Source organism: Rhyacophila brunnea, unplaced genomic scaffold (genome assembly GCF_057557595.1).
Source record: "Rhyacophila brunnea isolate RB1 unplaced genomic scaffold, BYU_Rbru_1.0 scaffold_12, whole genome shotgun sequence".
NCBI lineage: Eukaryota > Metazoa > Arthropoda > Insecta > Trichoptera > Rhyacophilidae > Rhyacophila > Rhyacophila brunnea.
In genome coordinates this window covers 37,170,870-37,193,978 of record NW_028232774.1, presented here as the reverse complement: position 1 = coordinate 37,193,978, position 23,109 = coordinate 37,170,870, and the positions used below count along the sequence as shown (strand labels likewise).

The 23,109-nt window shown below is 36.7% G+C and overlaps 1 protein-coding gene across 1 annotated transcript in view; it reads right to left on the bottom strand.

The window, feature by feature from the left end:
* scra (anillin, actin binding protein) overlaps positions 1-23,109 on the bottom strand; it is a 117,119-nt gene that overhangs the window by 17,094 nt on the left and 76,916 nt on the right. The window contains exons 6-9 of the mRNA XM_085940175.1: positions 7,377-7,992; positions 6,834-7,057; positions 5,328-5,577; positions 4,638-4,791 (exon numbers count right to left, since the gene is read on the bottom strand). Coding sequence (XP_085796301.1) covers positions 4,638-4,791; positions 5,328-5,577; positions 6,834-7,057; positions 7,377-7,992 — 1,244 coding nt within the window. The remainder of the gene's footprint in view (positions 1-4,637; positions 4,792-5,327; positions 5,578-6,833; positions 7,058-7,376; positions 7,993-23,109) is intronic.

Genomic DNA, 23,109 nt, shown 5'->3' with positions numbered 1-23,109 from the left:
GACTCATCATGACTCAACGATAGATTGCTAAAAACTAAGTAATAATAAGGACTGTGGGCGGTAGAGCTAACTATATAAAAAAATATTGAATAGACACAAATTTCATAGAAATATTGCGAGCTCTTCGTTTTCGAAATTATCCTAACGCTAAAAAATAAATATTAAATTAATTATTAAGATACCAAACTGAGGCAAGAATTCAACTCTTATTATAAACGCACAAATAGCAAGTAGAAAAATATCCAGTATAATAATTATAAAAGTGTTTATGCATATAGTTAATATTTTATTGTAGTAAACACACTATGTAGTTTAGACACTTAAAGACTGTGCTCTCATAGACGTCGGAAACCGGGACATTAAGAGCTGTATCACATGAAGGATACACATAGGTATGATGGAGCCTTTTACACGGCGATACTTCATACAGAATATGAATCACGTACGAATCTTGGCCACCCTTCAGTATTCAGTATCCGGGTAGCCAACCGAACACAGCAGGAGGGCAATTTTTGAATCAAGCAGCCTGCATCGATTTTGTATGAGAAATTTCATTTTTGCTACAACCGCATCCAAAAGTCGCAGAGGCTTTTGAGTTTCACAAGCTTCCGAGGTAGAGGCGCTAGTTTGTTGGTGGTTTAATTTTGACAGATCGAAAACAGATTAAATGTCGTAATGTAATGTTGCAAGGGACTATCATTAATTGTTTTTTTCCTTTTTCAATATTATCGTCGGAAGTGTTATTTTGTATTTAAATTCTTATTAAAGTATTTATTGTTATTTTGTAATATAGGTACAAACATATTTTATTAATATTACGTTTGTGAAATAAATCAGGACTTCTGTTTACATTCTCGTATTTACCATTGTAATGTCAATATTCGGTACATCATCATCAGCCTGAATCTATCCACTGCTGGATGAAGGCCTCTTCAAGCTGATTCCAGTTCTCTTGGTCCTGTGCATTGCGTTGCCACGTACTTCCGCAGAACTTTATCATTTCATCGATCCAGCGGCCTCTAGGTCTACCTTGTGGACGTTTTGTGCTTCTTGGATACCACTGGATGACTAGATTTGTCCAACGATTGTCTCTTCTTCGAGCTATGTGTCCAGCCCATCTCCATTTAAGGCTTTTAATAAACTCTATTACATCGCAAACCCTTGTCTGCTTCCTTATCCACTCATTCCTCTTTTTGTCCTTTCGCGTTATGCCCAGCATGCACCTCTCCATACCACGTTGTGCTACTCTAAGTTTCTGGATCTCTCTTTTACTTAGGGTCCATGTTTCACACGCATATGTCATCACGGGAAGCACACACTGGTTGAACACTTTGCGCTTTAGGCACAGTGGAAGGTCACTTTTGAAGACATTATTCAGGCGGCCAAAAGCACTCCAGCCTAGCTTTACTCTGCGAACAATTTCATCAAATATACATCCATCTATAGATACTTGTTGTCCCAGATAGATGTAGCTTTTCACCTGTTCGAGCTGAGTGCCATTGATGAGGATCTCTTTTTGGCCTGCAAAGCAGTTGAACATGACTTTCGTCTTTGTTACATTTATTTTCAAACCTACTTTGTTGCTTACTTCAGCGAGTTCCTGCATTCTGCTTTGGAGGTCTTCTGAGTCTTGCGAGAAAATTACTATGTCATCGGCAAAGCGCAGATGACTCAGGTATTCTCCATTTATGGGGATCCCTTTGTCATTCCAGTCAAGTTGCCTGAATAAGTCTTCAAGGGTAGCTGTAAATAGTTTAGGTGAGATTGTATCACCTTGTCGGACTCCTTTGCTGATAGGAAATCTGCGCGATGGTTTATGAAGATTTACAGATGCTGTTGCGCTACTGTATATATTATTGAAAATATTTATATAGCGTCCAGGGATTCCTTGTTTTCTGAGTGCGTCGAGTATTGAACATTTCTTTATCGAATCAAACGCCTTCTCATAGTCTATAAAACCCATGCATAGTGGCAGTTTGTATTGAAATTACGTACTTGGTTACTAATAAAATATGTTGTCATTACTATATGTTAAGGTATTTACTTGTTTACATGTTAACTTGAGCTATCATTGCAAACTCTTACGTGATTATAAATGTACACCCTATATTTCCGTTGCATTTTCGGACACCATTCGAAGAATCCATGCTTACTTTTCAAGCTATTTCATACTTTATGATACAGCCTGGTTCAAAAATTGTGCCTTGGAGCAATAGCACTATTCACACTGAAGATACCTGTATGAGACAGTCTATTATTCGTTCACACCACTGTCAGATACATCTGATCTTAATACCTAAATATTAATGAGTTCATTCACAAAACAAACTTTTAGAATAGAGTTAAACTGATTTTTTTGATGAAATAATATTCTCACATCAATATAAACAAATATTATTCTTGGTGAAATACAACATCACAGTTTATGGTCTTCTTCATAATTGCAATATGCACATCGTTCATGACTTCTTCAAATTATGTATACGGCATGTGGATATGTATTGCATACATGTATCAGCGTGTGAAGACACATTAGTGAACTCAGTATCCGTCATATCTGGTATCGGATAGTGTGAAATGAACGAACCCTAAATGTTTTGATAGAAAAAATCTACACCAGGGAAGGTAAAGTTCAGTTCGAGAAGATAAAATGCTGAGCCTTTGATTGCGAGACAACGGCTAGGTTATGTGCACCGTATGAACAACAATGAACCAGCAACGGAATAGTATTTGGCAATCCAATATGACACAGAAGATTCAAGCCAAAAATTTGCTATCGATAACTGTTAGGGGTACTGAATCGGAATGCAGCCAATTTACTTAACAGGTGGAGAGGTTTTAGAGGAATCCAAGACCCACCACAGGTTGTCACGTTTTTGATGATGATGAAAGCATAACAAAAGCTGATATTTATGTATGACTAAGATACATCCAACAGCTTTGTAAAGGTCATCATAATGGGTGATTGGTATCACCAAGTGTAGACAGTGACACAAATAAGGATGGAAGAGAGTAGGTTGTTATTTTACCAAAAATAATTTTATGTTGAAGTCATAATAATTGCATGCAACATGGCATGGTATGGTACTTGTTGGGTATAATGCACAATGACCGGAAAAAACTAATGCAGGCGCTCCGCTACATTGCCACACAAATCAATATGAAAATTCACAGCAAAACAACATCTTAACCAGACTAGGCCATCATGCCAGTGTTAAATAGAACAACCGACCACCATTTCCACATTTAGGGCACATTGCATTGCGACCGTGCAAGAGAGTATGCAATTTGATAGATGTCGCCAAATAAGTGAAATGGCAATGGGTTGAGAATATCACCTAGCGAATTGACAACCGCTAGACGAATGCAGCCACTAAATTGCAACAGGGATACTAAAAACCAATGGACTCACGAATCGACAAGTTAAAGATCGAGAGTAGAAGGAGTTGGGGTAAACTTCTCGCAGTAAAAAAGGCACAGTTTTCTGTATACCTGAATCAAAGCAATTAAGTAATGGCATCGTAATAATTATCAATAGTATCGTTTGATCAACGAGGTATAAAAGCCAACAGATTTAAAGACTTTACAAAACAACATTACGCATCAAATTGTGTAAATATTTAAGAAAAATCTAAGCTAGCAGTCTTCAGAATATCATTGTTAACTGTAAGCACAAGATAGCTTTCAACAATACAGAGTATCAACTCCGGCGTCGAAAAATAGTTGTGCATTCATCAGTCTTCATGTTTTAATTTAAAAAATATATTTGGCCGAAAAGTTATCTTGTAGATGTATCTCAAAATCTCATGTCTAAAAGATTACTTACATATTATTATATTTAACGGCTATTAATATTATGAATGTGTTTTTATTCAGTATTTAAAGAGCAGAAGTGATAAACTACTGCTATTGTGATTTGAAATTTTTACTTAGATGTTAAACATGTAGAAGTCGGTGACTTGCTATACATTTTTTCAAAATATCATTCAATGCAATCGTTAGTGATCGAGGGATATCTATTATGATAATGAACTAACGTCTCATACGTATTTATTTTAAAACAATATCCTGTTCTGTGCCTATCAACCAATTATTATATAAGCTTCCTAAGTCTATTGTGTAACGATACACAATGTAACGTTACCGAATGAAGTTAACATAACGTGATATGTTATTATAATATTTTCAATCGTGAAAAATTGATACCCACTATTAAATTCATAGTGTTAACTATTGCTGTCTCTGAATTAAGAAACATCTTAGTACACTTCATAAAACAAAATGAATAAATTAATTTCAATAACTTCAAGAAATCGAAAACATCAAAAAGAATCATTTACCCCAAGTTACATTCAGTTAAAACATCTCTCTGAGCTATGTCAAAAGCATAGCTCGTGTAAAGAAATTTCAATAAAAAAGTGTAACTGTATAAAGCGTTTGTGATAAAACAGCTGCATTCCTGGTCACCTTACATCATTACTTCACCAACCGTCAATATCTTCATAGCAGACCTTCAAAAAGCTAAACAGCTTCCGACGTTTCAAGATATCATATACAATCAGATCACCGTAAACAAGTGATCCATCTCTCAAATGCATAAGAAAAAGAAACATATTTCTAGCGCAATATCACCGCACCTAGCAGGACAGGATTGTTGGTTGTCGCTGTCGGTAGGCGGCGCTTCGATGTCTGACAGGCAGGGATAAAGATTGCCGGCTTTAGGTCCCGTCACTCGGATTCGTTTCACATCTTCGAGGACCGATACAACGTTTTGTGAGTCCATAGAACCGCCTGAAACAGATAAAAAGTAACCCTCCGAATGTTAAAAACACAGAAATAGTCAAAGAATATTTTAGTTGTAGTAGATTTTAGTGGATCCTGAGAAATACGACTTTCAATCAAAAAATCTGGTATTAAAGGTTTCAATTAAATTTCTACAATTAGTAAAATGTACACGCATGTCATCCCAAAAGTATTGGCTGTTTATAAAAATGAATCTGCTTAAAAATCATAAAACTTTAGTTAGGTTAATAAAAGATGGAGTAGTTGGTATAGCGCCAGTCTCTGAAAACCCGAATACAGGTTTAAATCCTGTGTCTGCCAAAGATTACATATTGTATTGTCAATGTGTATGATTCGGAGCAACCCAATGGTAACCATTCCTTGTAAAAGAAAATTCATTATACAACTTTAACTCTGTGGAGACACGTATGCTCCACTTAAGAGCGAAAATGGTAATTATTCTGCTTTTAATTTAATATAAAGCTTCATCGCAACATCGCAAACATGATCCAAATTCAAATAACCAACATAAAAAATATACTAACTTCTTCTCTTGGGTGGTTGTTGGCCGACGATACAATCAGTTTCCGATATGCTATCATCGTCATCCATCTCCGTCTTCTGTGACTTTCCTTTGGGAGCGATGATAATTTTAGGCGAGTTAACCGGTGGAGGTTTTTTAAGGGCTAGACTGGTCATACTGGATTTGTGGTTACCGCCCATCAGCGGACTCTCCTCTGACGAGTGGTCATCGTCCTCATTCTCAACGTCTATCCTATCCAGGTCTGTCACCGACTGAAAGATTACAAAAACATTCAATGTCTAAGCAAAAGTTTAACAGTATGAAATATTATAGAACTCTTATGATACATTAACAACTTATGTAACAAGGCTTAAAAACAATTCTGATCTAATAAAAAAATTTTGAAAATCACCAACCAAGTGTACTCATATTCAAATATAGTTACATCAATGCCGAGGATGCATGAGAAATGACCCTTAAAGTTGCTCACCGACACAACTACCAGACGTTGCGATTTGAGCCCGCCATGCCCCATACAAAACCTCACATGCCAACTGTCTCCCTGATTTCCTACAAGTGAAGTGTGTACGGGGGAGGGGGGGGGAGTGGGGCACAAATAGCAATGTTTGGTGATTGTGTCACCGTGCGACTTACCAACAACCAGAAATATGATAAAATATTAGGCAACCTCTACAGCAGGGATTGCCAACAGTGTCTCTGAGGTTGCAAGCGCACCGAACCCTATTTGAGTAGTTTACGTCAAGAGAATTTCGATGGAGTGGGGGAAGAACAAACATTCGTTCTCTTGATCTAAATGTGGCTTAAGTGTATATTTTACTTCATGAGAGTAATGTCAGTACTGAGCCATGTAATCCAGCGAGACACTTCACCTTATAATTATAATGCCAGCATGTTAAGGCACTTAGGGTTCGTACATATAATATGACATCACGCCCTAAAGGGGCTGATAGGAAAAGTTGTAGAAAATGTTTATTTTATAAGAAAAGATTTTGTGGTGTCATTTGGATGACCCCTTATATGTCATTCCACCCCACCGGCCACAGTGGTAGAGTGACAGAATGTCTTCTTCTGAAGCTGTGGATAATAGGTTAGTATCGCACGCCTAGCGAATGCATACCTATCCTGTTTTTTCAATGTGTGTTTCAATCATAGACTTAAATAGCTGACAAGCATTTTTTGTAAAAAAAAAAAAAATAGAAACCTTTTCAGGAAGCGACCTAGACCCACACCGGATAGTAGAACCAACCACAAAATGTCAATTTATTTACATTGTTTATTTATTACAAACTATATAATTAAGCCCACGGTGCCATAGTGCCTGTCTCTGAAGGCGTGGATCGCAGATTCAAATTCCACGTTGACAAAAAATACTTCCAGTACAAGGATCCAAACAGTCGGACAAATGGTTAACAACCATAACCCCTAAAAAAATTGTCTTTGCTATATCAACCATGATATTATAGCATTGGAATTATGTAGGGCAGTGACTGGATACGATTGATCTTACCTCTTTATGAAATCTATTCTGCAGCATCTTCATTTCGGCCTCCCTCTCCTTTTTGACCTTATCCACAATCTCTTTCTCAGATATGGTGGTCTGAATTTTGCTGGAGAACATGCTGCCCAGTTTGCTTTTGATGCCCGTGTGGGGTGAGTGCGTTGGCACAATGTTTGAGGGCTTGGGCTCTATTTTCGGGTGGAAAGAGTTCAGGGCAGGTTTCTTTGGAGGATCTAAAAACGAAGAAAACAGATTAGTTTTACACAAATCAAAATACACAGCAAAATGTAAAAGGTTCCAACAGTCAATTATGAAAAATCGAACACGTAGAATGTAAATTCTAATTTAAAATTGTATGAAAAGATTGTTTTTCTTTATCTGAGTGGGTTAAGTACCTGAGTTTTTAGACAATATTCATTAATTTCAGTAAACTTAAAAAGAAATTGCTTACAAGCCTGTTACACGTCTTTTAAATAAATATTTCCGGATTATAAAGAAACTTTTGACATCAATATAGATACAACAAAATTATGAAATGGTTATCATTCTTACCTTTATTTGTCGTATTTCCTTGCAGGACCTTTATTGATGGCGCCATTCCAAAGGGAGCCTTCGGGACTATGGCTGTGCCTTTATTTTTCTCGAATAGGGCTTTTCTATCTCTCATGGACATCAAGGCGGGATCCGTATTCCTCTTCGGGCTGGCGGTCTCAAAAATGGCAGCCTTCGTCAAAACATTCCCACCCGGCGATCCATTATTCGAATTCGCCGCGTTAATCCTCTCCCTGCTGATCGGCGAGCTGCGATTGGACGACGAGTTGCTGTTGGCGGATCGATCCGAGCGCGGCGTTCGGCAAACCTCGGGAATCGAGCAAACAGATCCCTTCCCCTCCGATAGGGCGGCTTCGTTCGCTTTTTCAACACCGTTTTGTTTACCATTGCTAACAACAATTTCAGTCACATTCAATTCGATATTTTCACTATTGTCTGCATCACACACGCCGTTTTCTTTTTCACATTCGACGGTTTCGGCTTTGAACTTCGGAGGAGTCGGCGCTTTGTATTTCTTGATCGAAGGTTTCTTGGTAATCAGGTTTTTAGGCGAGCGCGAAGGCGAGCTGACAGCCGCCACCGCCGCCATGTTGGACGCTGGGGTAGGTTTGCCGCCCTGTTGGTGATTGGACGGTGAGAAATCGTAAACGAGTCGCGATTGGCTGAGTGACACACGTTTGAAGCCCTTGGATTCCTACGGATTTTGGGGTACAACGGCGGGTTGTGAAAACGAGCGCGCTTTTTAGCAATAAACAAAAGCTAAGAAAGCTAGTTTATTGTTTTAAAAAATTTAATTAAAAATTAGCCGCGAACCTCACTAAAGAAAAAACAGTTTAATAAACTACCAAGCGAGCACTATCCTTAAAAAATAAGCTTAAATATTAATTAGATTTGCAAATGAATTAGAATTTTATTTAGAGGTAGGTAGGTAATTAATATTGTTAGTGTTAATTCAAATAATAATTTAGTGACAATGAAAAGAAAAATTATTAGTAGTTACGTAAACTAGGTATGGTCTAATTAGGGTGTTAATTTGGAACTAGGTATGTGCATACTATTTTTTAATGAATGATTTGAGTCGGTACATCATAATTTATTAAGGTTAGATATAAATTTACGATACGTTTCCTGTATAATCTACAAAATTACACCTGAGGCAAAAGATAAAAATAAAAATGGTGAAACTATAATCATCGGCGAAAGTTCGACAGCTAATAACGGTGTCTAAATCCATAGATATCTGATAAAACGTTTACATTTCAAATTCAAATCTGGAATGCGTAGAATCATTGACCTATATACCTAATAGCTACATGGGAAAAGACGATAGGTAAGAATTTACATTTTGTTTATAGTCATAGACTAGGTAGGCAAAATGAATACTTAAGAAATTTAATTGTGTCGTCAATCTTCCGCGATTTTTTTAGTTAACTCATTGTTATCGGCGATCGTGTCTATACGCAATACATAGGCCACAGAACAGCTTTTTGTATTCCCTGGGCACTACAATAAATTGGTTAAACTTAAACATAACGATAGGATTAGAAAAGAAGCCGTTACGTACGTGGAATTAGAAAAAATGTAACTGTGACCACTGATACGCATTATCCGGAGGTAGAGGTATTTCGTTCTACAGGGACACTGTTGTACGCTAAAAACGATTTGCAGTTGTGTTGGTGTTCTTTGGTAGTATTGACACAGGGTGTGCATGAAGAATTACGGTAAATAAGCATATTTTTATGACTTATTGTTTTAATAAAATATGGAATAAAAATGCGTACATTAGAAAGTAGGTACATGTATATTATTTACTTATACTGATAGTTACAATTCAAACATCGTGTATTATTATTTATTTAGTTGGAATTGGGAATATAAAATGTTTTGGAATTTATGAATTAGCCTTAACGTTATCATTATCGTTATTTAACAGATTAGTTATAAATTTATAGAGAACTAAACAATTAAAGACAATTATAATACCATAAATACATAATTTTGCTGGCAATGTCATTTAATTATACATATAATCATTAGGACTTCTGAGAACAATTACAAATGGCATTTTCAACTATAAGTATAATGCTATCAAAGTAAAATAAATAATAGGAAGAACATAATTTCATACATTGGACACTAAAGACGCGCCCAGCTATATAGATAACCAGATAACAGTCACTATATGAACACACTGTAGACGACTCCAAAGAATGAGTTTATGACCTGTTTATGACTAGCGACTCTCAGTAACAATATAAACTCCGCCCTTTACGTCTAACCAATTGGTGATAAAGTAATAATTGCAGGCGGTTCTAAGTAGGGTTTTATTACAGACCGTAATGCATACACACAAATAATACCAATCCAGATGCGAAGCAATTTAAGCGTACAACAGTGACTATGTAAAGTGCGTGGACTATACCTAGCTAATGATTTGGACGCGCATTGGCGGCAAGATGTATAAAACCAGTGGCATACGATTTACACCAGACCACATTGACATGATACTCCGTCAAAACGTGCCTGACGGATCACAAGCGCGATGCGTTAACCTCTGCTGCGTGGATGATTAAAAAACACGTCATGGAACCATAGACCTGAGGGTATGCGCGAATGGCTAACAATCAAACACGGTTAAAAAGCTGATAAGTAAGTAAGTCATCTCCATTTTGTGGATGTCCATGTACTTTAGTTTAATGGTGATTTACCTTTTAATTAACATCATCATATGATAATAGAATCTGCAATCGCTTAGGAATGTCTCAATAACGTAGGAATAGTTTTTATGATGTTCTAAATCGATTAACATAAAATATGAAAGACAGATAGGTTACACAATATGATGATAAAACAGTCCCCAAATGATAAAGAACTGCCGAAAAGTCTTAAAGCACCCGGGTAAATTATAATATTATGTAAATTAATACTGTTCAGGTGAAACAATGCATAATGTAGGCGACTGTCAAATCGGAACACATAAATTCAACAAAATGGCAGGTGAATAAATAAATAAACGCGAACATGGGTCCACACAATGCGGTCAAATTTGATAGCATACAATCGCGAGCGGCAGGAAATTTTTGACCTACTGCGATTGTGTTTGGTATTTTTATACTATGGTTATTGTTTGAATTTCGAACAGAATTATGCTATTAGCTCCTGGATACCTACTAGAAACGTACGACAGAAACAAAACCCAGCCAGTATCCGGATCATAGTCGCTCAAAGGAGTAAGTGCAAGGGAATATCTTCATTATTGTTCTTCTCAAATTAAAGTCAGCATGAGAAAATTTAAGCGCGAACCAAATTGAGGTGCATGTCGCAGACTATCACGTGACGTCACAGTAAGCTGTCACTACGGGGAAAAAGTGTGTAATGTCGTTGTTCTTAGTGTTTAAAATGCCATCAGACTGATGTTCCCATCCCGTAGCACATTTTGAACCTTTAAACGAAGATTGTCAGTTGCCAAAATCTGCCGAAATCACTTAAACAACAATGAGATCACCTCACGTTGAACTGCACTGCATTGACACCTGCATCACGTTTTGAAAGTTTTTATCATATTCCACATGCACATGCCTACACTTTTCGAATGTCATGTCAAAATCACGTTTTTTTGTTTTTAGCGGTTGGCACTATGTATTTTCGATAATAATGTTGTATATTATCTATATGGTCTGCATGTTAGGTTCTGTTCAAAATATTATCTATGGATGTCATGCCGCAAGTATTTTAACATACGCACACGTAGAAACTGTTAAAATTAATTGAAATTAGCAAGAATAATTAATAATTCAAATTACTAAAACATTATAGTAGGCACTCTTCATCAGTGTCATTCTTCATTGAATTTACAGAGATGGTGATGGTTCAAAATATTCTGTAAAATGACGAAACTGTAGACTAAATTTGTCGCCGCGACATCGTGAAAGTAGGGTAGATGCACCTCAATTTGGTTCGCGCTTTAGTGATCGAAATTAATCTAAATAGCTTTCCTCGGACCAGAGCGACAAAATACTGGGACTTCAATCAAAGGTACAGTAGAAACGAAACAATGATGCGGTTCGTCGATTGTATATGTACGTATACGTACGAATACGCGGTCATCGGCTGGCAGGCATTTATACGGCTCCCTATACGCACGCACACTATCGACCAACCGCATTATTGTTTCGTTTTTACTGTACTTTGGTATTGGCTGTATGCGGATAAGTAGCGAACCTGACTGGAGGGAGGCGCATGTAAACGCTGTTTAGCTAGCTGATCGGTTTATATATGGACCAAATACATGCAGGCGACATGAGTATAATAACATCTATCGACAAAACTGTAACCAACGCACACAGTCGATAATGCAGCACTGCTCAGAAAAGACTCACTTAGATCACATCGCGTCACAGAAGTCAATCAATAAATATCAATTAAAAATAGTTGGTGGCTATTAATTAATTCTGACTCTACCATCTCAAAAACGCAAACGTAATAACAAAACAGCTACAGAGGAATCCATGACTGGAAAGAGAGCAGAAGGTAAAAACCCTCGATATAAACTACTGTATAAAAGACGTGGATGACCAGACGTTACGCAATAATACTGGTCACCGCAACCACGTGCGTAAATGCTGATTTCCTTTCTTATACCATGTGGTTGCTGGTTACTTGGTTGCCGGAGACTGGTCAAAAGTGCGTAAGGGGACGAAGCTATGATTCCATGCGTTATTATCAGTATCAGTATTATATCATCTTTGGCTTTACAAACCTTTGTTTTTTTGCGATTAGAAATGGATGTTAGTCATTTGCCCAACCTATCAGAATATTTTAGATCCACGGTCTGGTTCCACACAACATATTATTTTTCCAGAACAGACCCGTGAGTCTACAATCCGGCACGTTACCACTCGGCCATCGCGGGCGTAGGTAGTAAAATTACTATTGGCAATCGATATTCGTAATGCGTCATCTATAATAAATACATAGTAATAACGAATCTTAAAAGACGCCATCGAAATGACTATTTACAAAATTAAAGTACTAGTTGCATATAGCTATTGCATAATATTGCATTTTTTTATGGGATAGCTATATACACTACATACTACAGCTTATATACACTACAATAAAAATGACGATCTCGACAGTTGAGCGCAAAAATTCACATATTATCCTCGTTTAATAATACCGGTTAATCCATACATAATAAATAGATTTATTCATAAAACTAATATATTATACTAGCTGAAGTACCCGGCTTCGCACAGGGTCGCTTCGTGGTTATATTTATCTTAGATATTTAAAAAATAATAAGAGGTAATTTTTTTTTTAATATTAAAATAACTGTGTTATACAATATGGCAATATGAAAATAATTCTAATAGGAGTATAGGTCAAACAAAAGACCACTAAATTAAAATCGAATCCAAAGTATGCAAACCAAGGCCTGAACAAAAACGATGCATGAGTGCGAGTGAGAAAGTATTCGGCACCCTTATAATCTCTGCGACACGCGCTAGAGTAAGATAAAAGGTCTACATATTATGTTTTCGTTAGTTTCCAAAAGTATCGCCAACAAATCGTGGAGAATCGCTTCACGTAGCATCGTAGCTCGTGTTGCTAAATTGCTATTTTTTGTGTTAGACATAAAGTCAATGGTAAATATTTTTTGTTAATTAAGTAGGAAAGATGGTTCTGTGTGTTGTATTAAAATATGGTAGCCATACTGATAAGCAAGAATATGGTATTACGTTTCATAGGTAAGTTGATACATGTTCATGATAATTTATTTGTATATTATTATATATATTATCAGTGACCTAGTGTTTCTTTAAAATAACTTAAATTATGGATATCTTTACCTAATGGTTGCATTTTGACCGCTTAAAAATACTATATAACGTAAAAAAATAGAAAATTATATTTTAATTCTGAGCGTCTAGTGCGAGCACTTTGGGCGAGCACTACCGAAATGGTCTATGGTCTCGAACATTTGTAGACGAATGCGTTCGCTCGCTCACAAACCAAACGCATGGCACGCAGCTTCATTTAGCAATTCAACGGGTGGTGTCTAGATGTATCTATAGTCTATGATGCAAACGTTATTAATATGTAGTAAAAAAAATCAAAATTGCATGGAACAAACAAACAATAAACGTTGTATTTTATATAATACTAATTTAGAAACCTTCGCAGGTGTACGCACAACAACTCACAAAAGTTTCATCGCAATCGGTTGAATGTTATAGGAACGCATACGAATAGAAGAAGTAGATGATTTTCTAATTCAGAAATCTTCGTGGGCATGCGCACGACAACTCACCAAAGTTTCATTGCGAATAGAAGAAGAAGGAGATGGTTATTCTAATTCAGAAACCTTTGCAGGTTTTGGCACAATTATTGACGAAAGTTTTATTGCAATCGGATGAATGGAAGAATATAAAATAAAAGAAGAAGATGGTTGTATTAATTCAGAAACCTTTGCGGGTGTTACCACAACAACTGACGAAGGTTTCATCGCAATCGGATGATTAGTGTAGGAACCATACGAATAAAAGAAGATATAATGAAGAAGAAGAAGAAGAAGATGGTTGTACTAATTCAGAAACCTTTGCAGGTGTTGGCACAACCACTAACGAAAGTTTCATCGCAATCGAAAGAATGGTATAGTGAACATACAAATAAAAGAAGATAGAATGATGAAGAAGAAGAAGAAGAAGGAGATGGTTGTACTTATTCAGAAACCTTTGCGGGTGTTACCACAACAACTGACGAAGGTTTCATCGCAATCGGATGAATGGTATAGGAACCATACGAATAATGTATAAAGCATAAAGAATAATGTATAAAGTATAGGAACCATAAGATATAATGAAGAAGAAGAAGAAGATGGTTGTACTTATTCAGAAACATTTGCGGATGTTACCACAACAACTGACGAAGGTTTCATCGCAATCGGATGAATGGTATAGGAACCATAAGATATAATGAAGAAGAAGAAGAAGATGGTTGTACTAATTCAGAAACCTTTGCAGGTGTTGGCACAACCACTAACGAAAGTTTCATCGCAATCGGATGAATGGTATAGGGACCATACAAATAAAAGAAGATAGAATGATGAAGAAGAAGAAGATAGTTGTACTTATTGAGAAACCTTTGCGGGCGTTACCACAACAACTGACGAAGGTTTCATCGCAATCGGATGAATGGTACAGGAACCATACGAATAAAGAAGATATAATGAAGAAGATGGTTTTTCTAATTTAGAAACCTTTGCGGGTGTGTGTACAATAACTGACGAAAGTTTCGTTGCAATCGGATGAATGGTATAGGAACCATACGAATAAAAGAAAATAGAATGATGAAGAAGAAGATGATGATTTTTCTAATTCAGAAACCTTTGCGGGTGTACATACAACCACTTACCAAAATTTCATCGTAATCCGATGAATGGTATAGGAACGCATACGGGACAGACAGACAGACAAACAGGCATACAGACAGACAGACATTCATTTTTATATATAAGATATAGCCTATACTCTTCACGAAAGTGCAAGCAATAAGTTAACAAAGTTTTATCGCAATCGGATGAACGGTATGGCAGTGCATTCAATACGAACAAACAAACAAACACACAAACAAATATTATTTTTTATATATTAGATTATATTATGCATGCTCCTAGATAAAGAAACAAAATAATGGTAATATTAATATAAGTACCACAAGCTGCAACACAAAACGCAAATATAAGCAACGGGACGGTAGTAGAAGTGTGATACATTTTGAAACAACGTCGAAGCCTGAACCTTACAATGCACATTCGATGCTCCACTCAAACAAAGGTCTGGAAGTTAATTATAAAGATACATAAAATTGATCAGTTAAATTGGTTAAGGTTTCTCAAGATAGTTTGGTTGCACGTCATACTATCCTCAGCTAGGTACACAAATTTAAAAAAAAGCTACAGTGGAAGCAGCGCTCGAAATGGAAAAGTTCACGAACATTCACGGTTATTCATATATGGAACAATAGAAGACAAAAAGGATCGAAAATAAAAAAGGTTTCCTTGTTCCAAGTGACAAACACTATAAATTTGGAGGAATTGAGAGATATAGGTAAATCAGTATACCTAGTGACACCATGATTACTGCAAAAAAGCGGTTTGTAGTGGTATTGTTTTCTAGCATTGAAACAGGCATTGCAGCAAAATTCAATACACCCGCGAATCGCCTATGGTGCCACTGTATACCGATTTACCTTTAACTTAGGCAAGATACGCTACTTGAATATTACCAAGGAGTCAGATGTACTACGGTACATGGTCGAGTTGATGGGTACCATCTTAATAATTATTCATAGCCATATAAGACAACATGACGAATAATGGTTGTACTGTGCCATTGGCTCCCACAAGAGGGGGGGCTGATAGGGCTCTAGCCTAGGGGCACGGGCTAAGGAAGAGGGCCGGCGTGGCGGGTCGATCAGATAATTGAGATAAACACACATCACAAATTTGCTCTAACAGTAAAAAAAGTCGCCTGCGGCACTATTTCACGAAAGGGACATTAAAATTTTAAAAATAACTGTAAGATACAATTTGAGTATTTTGTGTTGATACTCGACAACTCCATAATTCAAGTAGATGTATTAAAACTACATAAAATCGCTAAAAATAAACCGAAGCCCTTACATTTACCTATAACACAATTTTGAAAACGATTCTGTTACATGCCATTAAACTTAGTGATAGGTAGGGGAGGGCGCCAAAGATCCTGCCCGGAGGGGGGGGCATTTTAGGATGTGGGGGACATACAATGAGAAGAACCAAGAATGCAATCAGAACCAAATATGTACAAAAGTGATCGGTTATAACTTTCGCAACAAGTGAGTAGTTAGAGAGACATCATCAAACGTCTCTCCATCAAATAATTAAGTTGGTAGGTATTAGATTAGCATACGGTGTATTCCAGTATTTAGTAGGTATACAACATATTCAAGCCGTGTGAACGTTGGATAACTCAGACACTTTGTCGGTGTGTCGGATCGGTAATCAAATTAAAAACAATCAAAAACCAGTTCGACGGTAATTATTTATTGACGAAAAAAATTTGGAACCGCGGAACAATTAACAGTTTTTTTTATCGCAACAAAATGCAATTGAATAAATTTGATAATGTTGGCCAATCAATATCGACTAGTCTGCGTTTTTATATCGACAACTTTTTAACAAGTTTAAAAGAGGCATTATAAAAAAACGAATTGATTTAACACCTTTTTAAATTGCAAACGGGTTATAGCAGCAGGGTAGTTCAGTGATTCGTCAATCTTCATATTTAGTCATCATTCATAGTATTAAAAGTGGTATTAATTAATTTAATACTGTTTAAAATTAGTTTGTAGGTAAATAATAAAATACAATATTACACCAGTGGACTGTGTAGGTTATTTCTTAACAAGAATCTTCCTGAATCGGTTCGGTGTTCAATAACAATTGCATACAATATTAGACACGGTGCATAGTAATAAGTATTGTTGGTTTACTATACTATGCTATTCCAGTATTATCACATTTAATCGAGCATCTTAATTTAATCTTGAAGTTGTGATTTCTCGATACTATTTTCGATTCTTGAAATTCGAGAATTGTGGAATATTATTTTGATTCTCGAGAATATTTTCAATGGTACAGGTGTCGTATTACTGTCAAAACTATGGAGTGTATTTGGGAGCTAAGTCTGAATAATCTGTATAGGTACTTTGTAAGAAAGATGGATAATATGACATAAAGAAGTCTGTTTTCATAATCAACACATCGTGATCACTGATCACATATAATGCGTCAATTACATTGAGCTACTTTACGAGCTGTTTGTTGGCGAATTTAAAAGCGGGCGATTCAGCTACTACGATTGTGATGATGACACACAAAACTTTCCATTCGCTGAGAATCCAACAAGCTAGCGAATATTTTGACAGAACGTAGTTCGTACCAGTCGAAAACTAAGTATATGGTCAGCACACGCGATCAGGTACCGCTGCAGAATATAGACATAGGACAGCATGCATATGAAGGGGTGGACAAGTTCACGTATCTCGGATCCAGCCTAAATACCCAAAATAAGACAGCAGAGGAGATAAAAATCCGCCTTATCTCCGGGAATAAATGCTGGCATGCCTGCAAGCGACTGGTGGGGTCGAAAATTCTAGGCCGAAGAAGTAAACTTCTAATTTATAAAACAATTATAAGACCAGTGGTCACTTATGGCTCTGAGACTTGGTGCTTAACTCAAAACGAGGAAAACAAATTAGCTGTCCTCGAGCGCAAAATACTCCGCAAAATCTTTGGACCCACGTTGGAAAATGGGAACTACAGAATAAAAATGAACCACGAGTTGGAAGAGCTGATTGAACAGCAAACAATCATAAGATACTGTAAGTCCCAAAGACTACGATGGGCGGGACATGTGGAGAGAATGCCTGAAGTTAGAGCGCCAAGGATCATGACAAAGAGGCTACCCCAACGGAAGAGACCCAGAGGCCGTCCAAGAAGGAGATGGGCTGACGCCGTAGAGGTGGACTGGCTTCATATAGGAAGATCCGGTAACTGGAGAAGTGTGGCGAGAGACCGGAGTGAGTGGAGAGCGGTTGTGGAGGAGGCCAAATCCCACCCGGGATGTAGCGCCGTGGAAGAAGAAGAAGTTCGTTTTGTAGCGTGTAAAGGTGACCGGCTTTCAACTTTTCTCGGTAGATTGTTTACAATCTGCTTGTTAAGCTTGTTCGATGATGACACTGGGCGACTTTACAGGTAGATTGTAAATTCGCCAACAAGCAGCTCGTAAAGTAGCTCAATGTCATTGACGCATTAGTAATATATTATAATACCTATACACGTGCATTATACATTTAATCTACTTAACTGTAGCATATTATATTCGGTAAACTTTCCATTGGAGTTTGTGATTGTCGAGTAATTTTGGAGTAATAGGAAAATTTTGAATCCAATATTCGCCGTGGCTGGAGGACCAAGAAGAGTAATATGAGTTAGAGGAGGTTTGCGTCCAATGTGGAACTTAATGGAAATATAGTTGGAAATAATGGAACCGGCTGACGATGAACTCACCGAATTGAATAATTGATTCCTTTCGGGGAAGACAGTCATTACGAAAAAATGCAATATATTATAATATTATCTTACAATAACAAACTACTCGTCCTTACCTAGCATTTGAAGAAGCGCATTTATGATTTCCGACTTATTATCTTGGCATTCTAGCAATACGTATTTCATTAAAATCATCTGACAAGGATATCCTGACGTCAATCATAGCAATTTAATTTAATTCTACGTTATACTATTACGGCTCTATAATTCGTGTAAGTACTTGACTTAGTGCCCACGTATTTCAGTTTCAGAATGCACATATTTAACATGCATAGTATCCGCATAATTGACCGCCAAGGACAATTGCGCGCATGGACAATATTGGCACTACGAACAATAGCTCGCGTGTAAATTACGCGAGTATTGGCCGTGACTTGCAAGAATTAAAAAAAGGAAATAGTGTCCTATAATTTGAATAGCTTTCCTCGCATATCATGCCGCCCTGATACTTAAGGTGACACATCAGTGAAACGGCAAATAATTTTGAACTATAGACGCGACGGAATTTTGGACTCGCTCGCATTCAGTGAGAGAACGTCGAGCTGGAAACACGTCATTTTGCTTCGTGATAGCGACGGGCCAATTAATTCTTAAATCGTGTAAAGATGACTGAAAACGTTACCCATTTACTTTAAAAAGAAAACATGTCAACGAATATATTATTATTGTTACTAGTAGAACAATAAACAGAACATAAAATGGACGTATGTTGGATTTATATGACAAATTATATTTCGTTTGACAGGCGTCATTTGCACCCGCGACCCGCAATCCTCGCATCGCCTAGCCACGATCTTTTTAGACCGTGCCTCAACTGATGTACGGCCTTAATGACATTTCTTGACGAATTTTGCGAATGACGCAACTAGATCATTAGATCATAAGATCCATATTATGGGCCTCCACAGGGTGGAGGTTGTATTAACAGAGTTTTGATTTTACGAGAAATAGTTGTCAGCCACTTGCTCAACCTATTAGGTCCATACTCCGAGCCCAATGACACATTGAAAAACAATAAGTACCTAGGTACTTATGTGATTTTTTTGCCAGACCCGGGATTCGGATAAATATAATTTAATTATTATGCCGGGTCCACACTGGTAACATGTCGCGCGACAACCTCATTAAATTTTACGATAATTATCATACTTATCGTAAAATTTAACGAGGTTGTCGCGCGACATGTTGCCAGTGTGGACCCGGCATTATATACATCTTCAACCGAGCAAAATCTTTATCTTTTTTATTAAATTCTAAGGACCGTTTCAGACGGGACACCGGTGTCGCGCTCGTTATAATAGGTATAGGATCACTCATCGAATATTGGTGTATTTGAAGGTTGCAACACGTCTATAATGTGTGGTTCATTTTCGTAGGACACTCGCACATTCAAAACAATGCGTTAAAATATAGTGTATTGGGAAATAGTCTATCGGAATTCAATTTATTAATTTGCCTTGTGGTTTTTATCATAATATTGGATTCTATAATATAAAACTATAACGTGTAATATTGAAAACATTTTTTGTCTAATGCATTTCCTATTAGAATTTAGACTGACTCTGATAAGTCTTTCATAATATGAGATACGGTTTCATACTCCCTGAAAATACAGTGGATACGCACAACAGAACAGATGCGGAAAATGTTATGCCCAATGCGTAAATCTCCACGCCAGACAAGGCAAGGCCGTATTATTCAGACTCGCCTTCAAAAGAAGTTAATCACCGACTGTTTGTTTAGATTTTAGAAGTTTGAATCGTTTATATTATATTAATGTAGAATATACCTACACACAATATAATACATCAGAAGATCAGAGATGATGCAGGTAGACCGTAAACCTAGTAACCTCACATTCGGTTAATATAAAAAGAGACGCTGGCACCGTTGAACATAAAAGTAGACAGTTTAAAGTCGGCCAGACGATTAAACGAGTCCAAAATTAGAAGAAATCATTCGTCAGCTACCATAAAGTTGCCAATAAACTGTTTATTAACAAGATTAGTGATATATGTACATTCTTAATGTTGAAAGGGCCAGAAAATAAGAAAAAAATAGAATAATATTAATCCTGGACCGAGCGAGATTCGAACTTATGTCTTAATTTTCCAGGAAAATGTTTTTAATGAAGCAAGCGACAACCGACCCCAAGATTTATTGCAAATAACGTCCGTCAAAAAAATGATAGCACAATATGTGTCATATTATTACATTAGTATTATCTTATTATGTTAAACTATTTCGACAAAGTGCATCCGTGCATTAATTATTTCAGTCAGATAAACAGCCCTATGTGTGTTTTGATCGTGTCCGAAAATACGTACGCATGCAGTTCACGTGTGCGCTATCGGAAACAGGTGGCCGTATAGCATTGAGATATAATTCATATTTCATTTATAGTCGATTTCTTCGATTGAAATACTAAATGGGAGACTTAGCTAATTTCGAATAGGTTTCATAGTTACGTGTTTCAGTTTTGAATGAAATTTGGGTCTATTAGTCGGCCCATTGCTGCTAATGAGGGTAAATTTTGCTATTGTGCAGCTGACTTCATGAATGCCCAAACTCGTGTACGGAAAATTGTACGCATGCAGTTAGCCGTATCACAGTTCACTGTGAACGGTTGTATCGGAAACCGATGGCCGTACGGCATCGAGATCAAATTCATGTCTAAATAAAACAATTGAAATATACGTAGGTAAGTAGTAAAAACCACCGGAATACAAGGGAAAGACATACTGAAATAGATAGGTAAATAAACTATAAATTCAATATTATCGTACATGTTATGTATATATTATTAAAATTGTTTCAGAAGTAGGTTAGAAAGTATGTGCTCGGGGAATTCTCCATAAGCAAAAAGCAGGATAGTTCCAATTCCAACAGCCATCCATCCATCCACAAGTGGGGTGGAGCGATGGGCTGACAGGGCCCTAGCCTAGGGGGGCCCGGCGTGGCGTGTCGACCAGATAAATGAGATAAACACACATCTTAAATTTGCTCTAATAGTAAAAAACTATATTTTAATTCTGGGTTATTACCATTTTACCACGTTTTTCTTAGCTCGTATTCTTGTTTATCCAGTACAAATCTTGCAATCGATTTTAACTAACTTCCCGACTAGCTAGACATTTGAAACTTATATAATATAACAGAACACGATGCCAATGCATTCTTTTAATACTTTTAGCCATCTTTAAGTAGAATTGAATTCATTTTCAGTTAATTCTGTTTTGTATGAAAAGTTATTTCGACACCATTATTGGTTGCTAGGGGTCTGGGATCCTAGCAACTAAATTATTAATATATATATACGAGCGTTACTATGGAAATCAAAATGATATTTCAGTATTCTATATTTGTTTGTTTGTTGCAAAATAGCAACAAAATGATTTGTTGACAATTGCCTTATTTGTCCTAAATTATTAATACATAGAATTGTCAAGTTTATATGATTCAACAGAAAATTTAAAAACGAGGTATATAAAAAGTTATTTTTATCTTGTAATTGTAATTATTTAAATATATGGTTGTGCGATGCAATTTTTGATTGTCTTGTGTTGATACTCGACAACTCCATAACTCGACGAGTTAAGAAATCGCTAAAAATAGACTAAATTTTATTTGACCTCCAACACCATTTTTGGAAAACGTCACTGTAGAGCGTCAGGCTGCCTTGAAACTTAGCGATAGGGAGGGGGGGCCGCCAAAAATTCTGACCTGGGGATTCCCTTCAGGATGTGGGGGCATCAAGCCGGCCGAGTGTCCAAACTCGACAAGATTCGAAGTGGAACGTACAGAATAGCAAAATTAGGGATGTACCTAATACGACGTTGTGTTATCCAGAGATAAACTTTTGAAAAATATTATAAATAGATTCTGTAATCTGTACCTACTGATGTTTTTATAATGCTATATTAATTTCGTTAGTGATAGGAATATTCATTTCGGCGGGTTTTGAGCAAAAGGCCTCGCTTCGGCGTGGGAAAACTGCAATTAAAAATGATAACATCATTATGAATTTATTATTATTTATTATGATGATCCTACATATTGTTAAAAAAAGCGTAGCCACATGTGACCCCGCGTCACGGGATGCGCATGATATGTCTCGATGAAAAAATGTTGCGCCAGGCCATGGAAGATTAAATTTAATAAAATTATGTAACGTCATTTATTTGACAGAGCAAGTTAAAAGAATCGATTTCAAATAAACTAAATAAATTGACAGAATTTTCGTTTTGATAAAAAATGAAGCTTGATTCTTAAATTATGGTCGACTGTTACTAATAAATGAAAACCATTGATACTTTTCGATGTTAATTAGTATTTTTCAGTGTTCAGTAAAACGTTCAAATTAGAAAAAATACAAATGACAATAACATTAGGTATATCCAACGCTGGAGGCTACAACAGACACATTTTACCACGTTTTTCTTAGCTCGTATTCTTGTTTGTCCGGTGGTTGTTTATCCAGTACAAATCTTGCAATCGATTTTTAACTAACTTCCCGACTAGCTAGACATTTGAAACTTTTAGAATATATCAGAACACGATGTTAATGCATGCTTT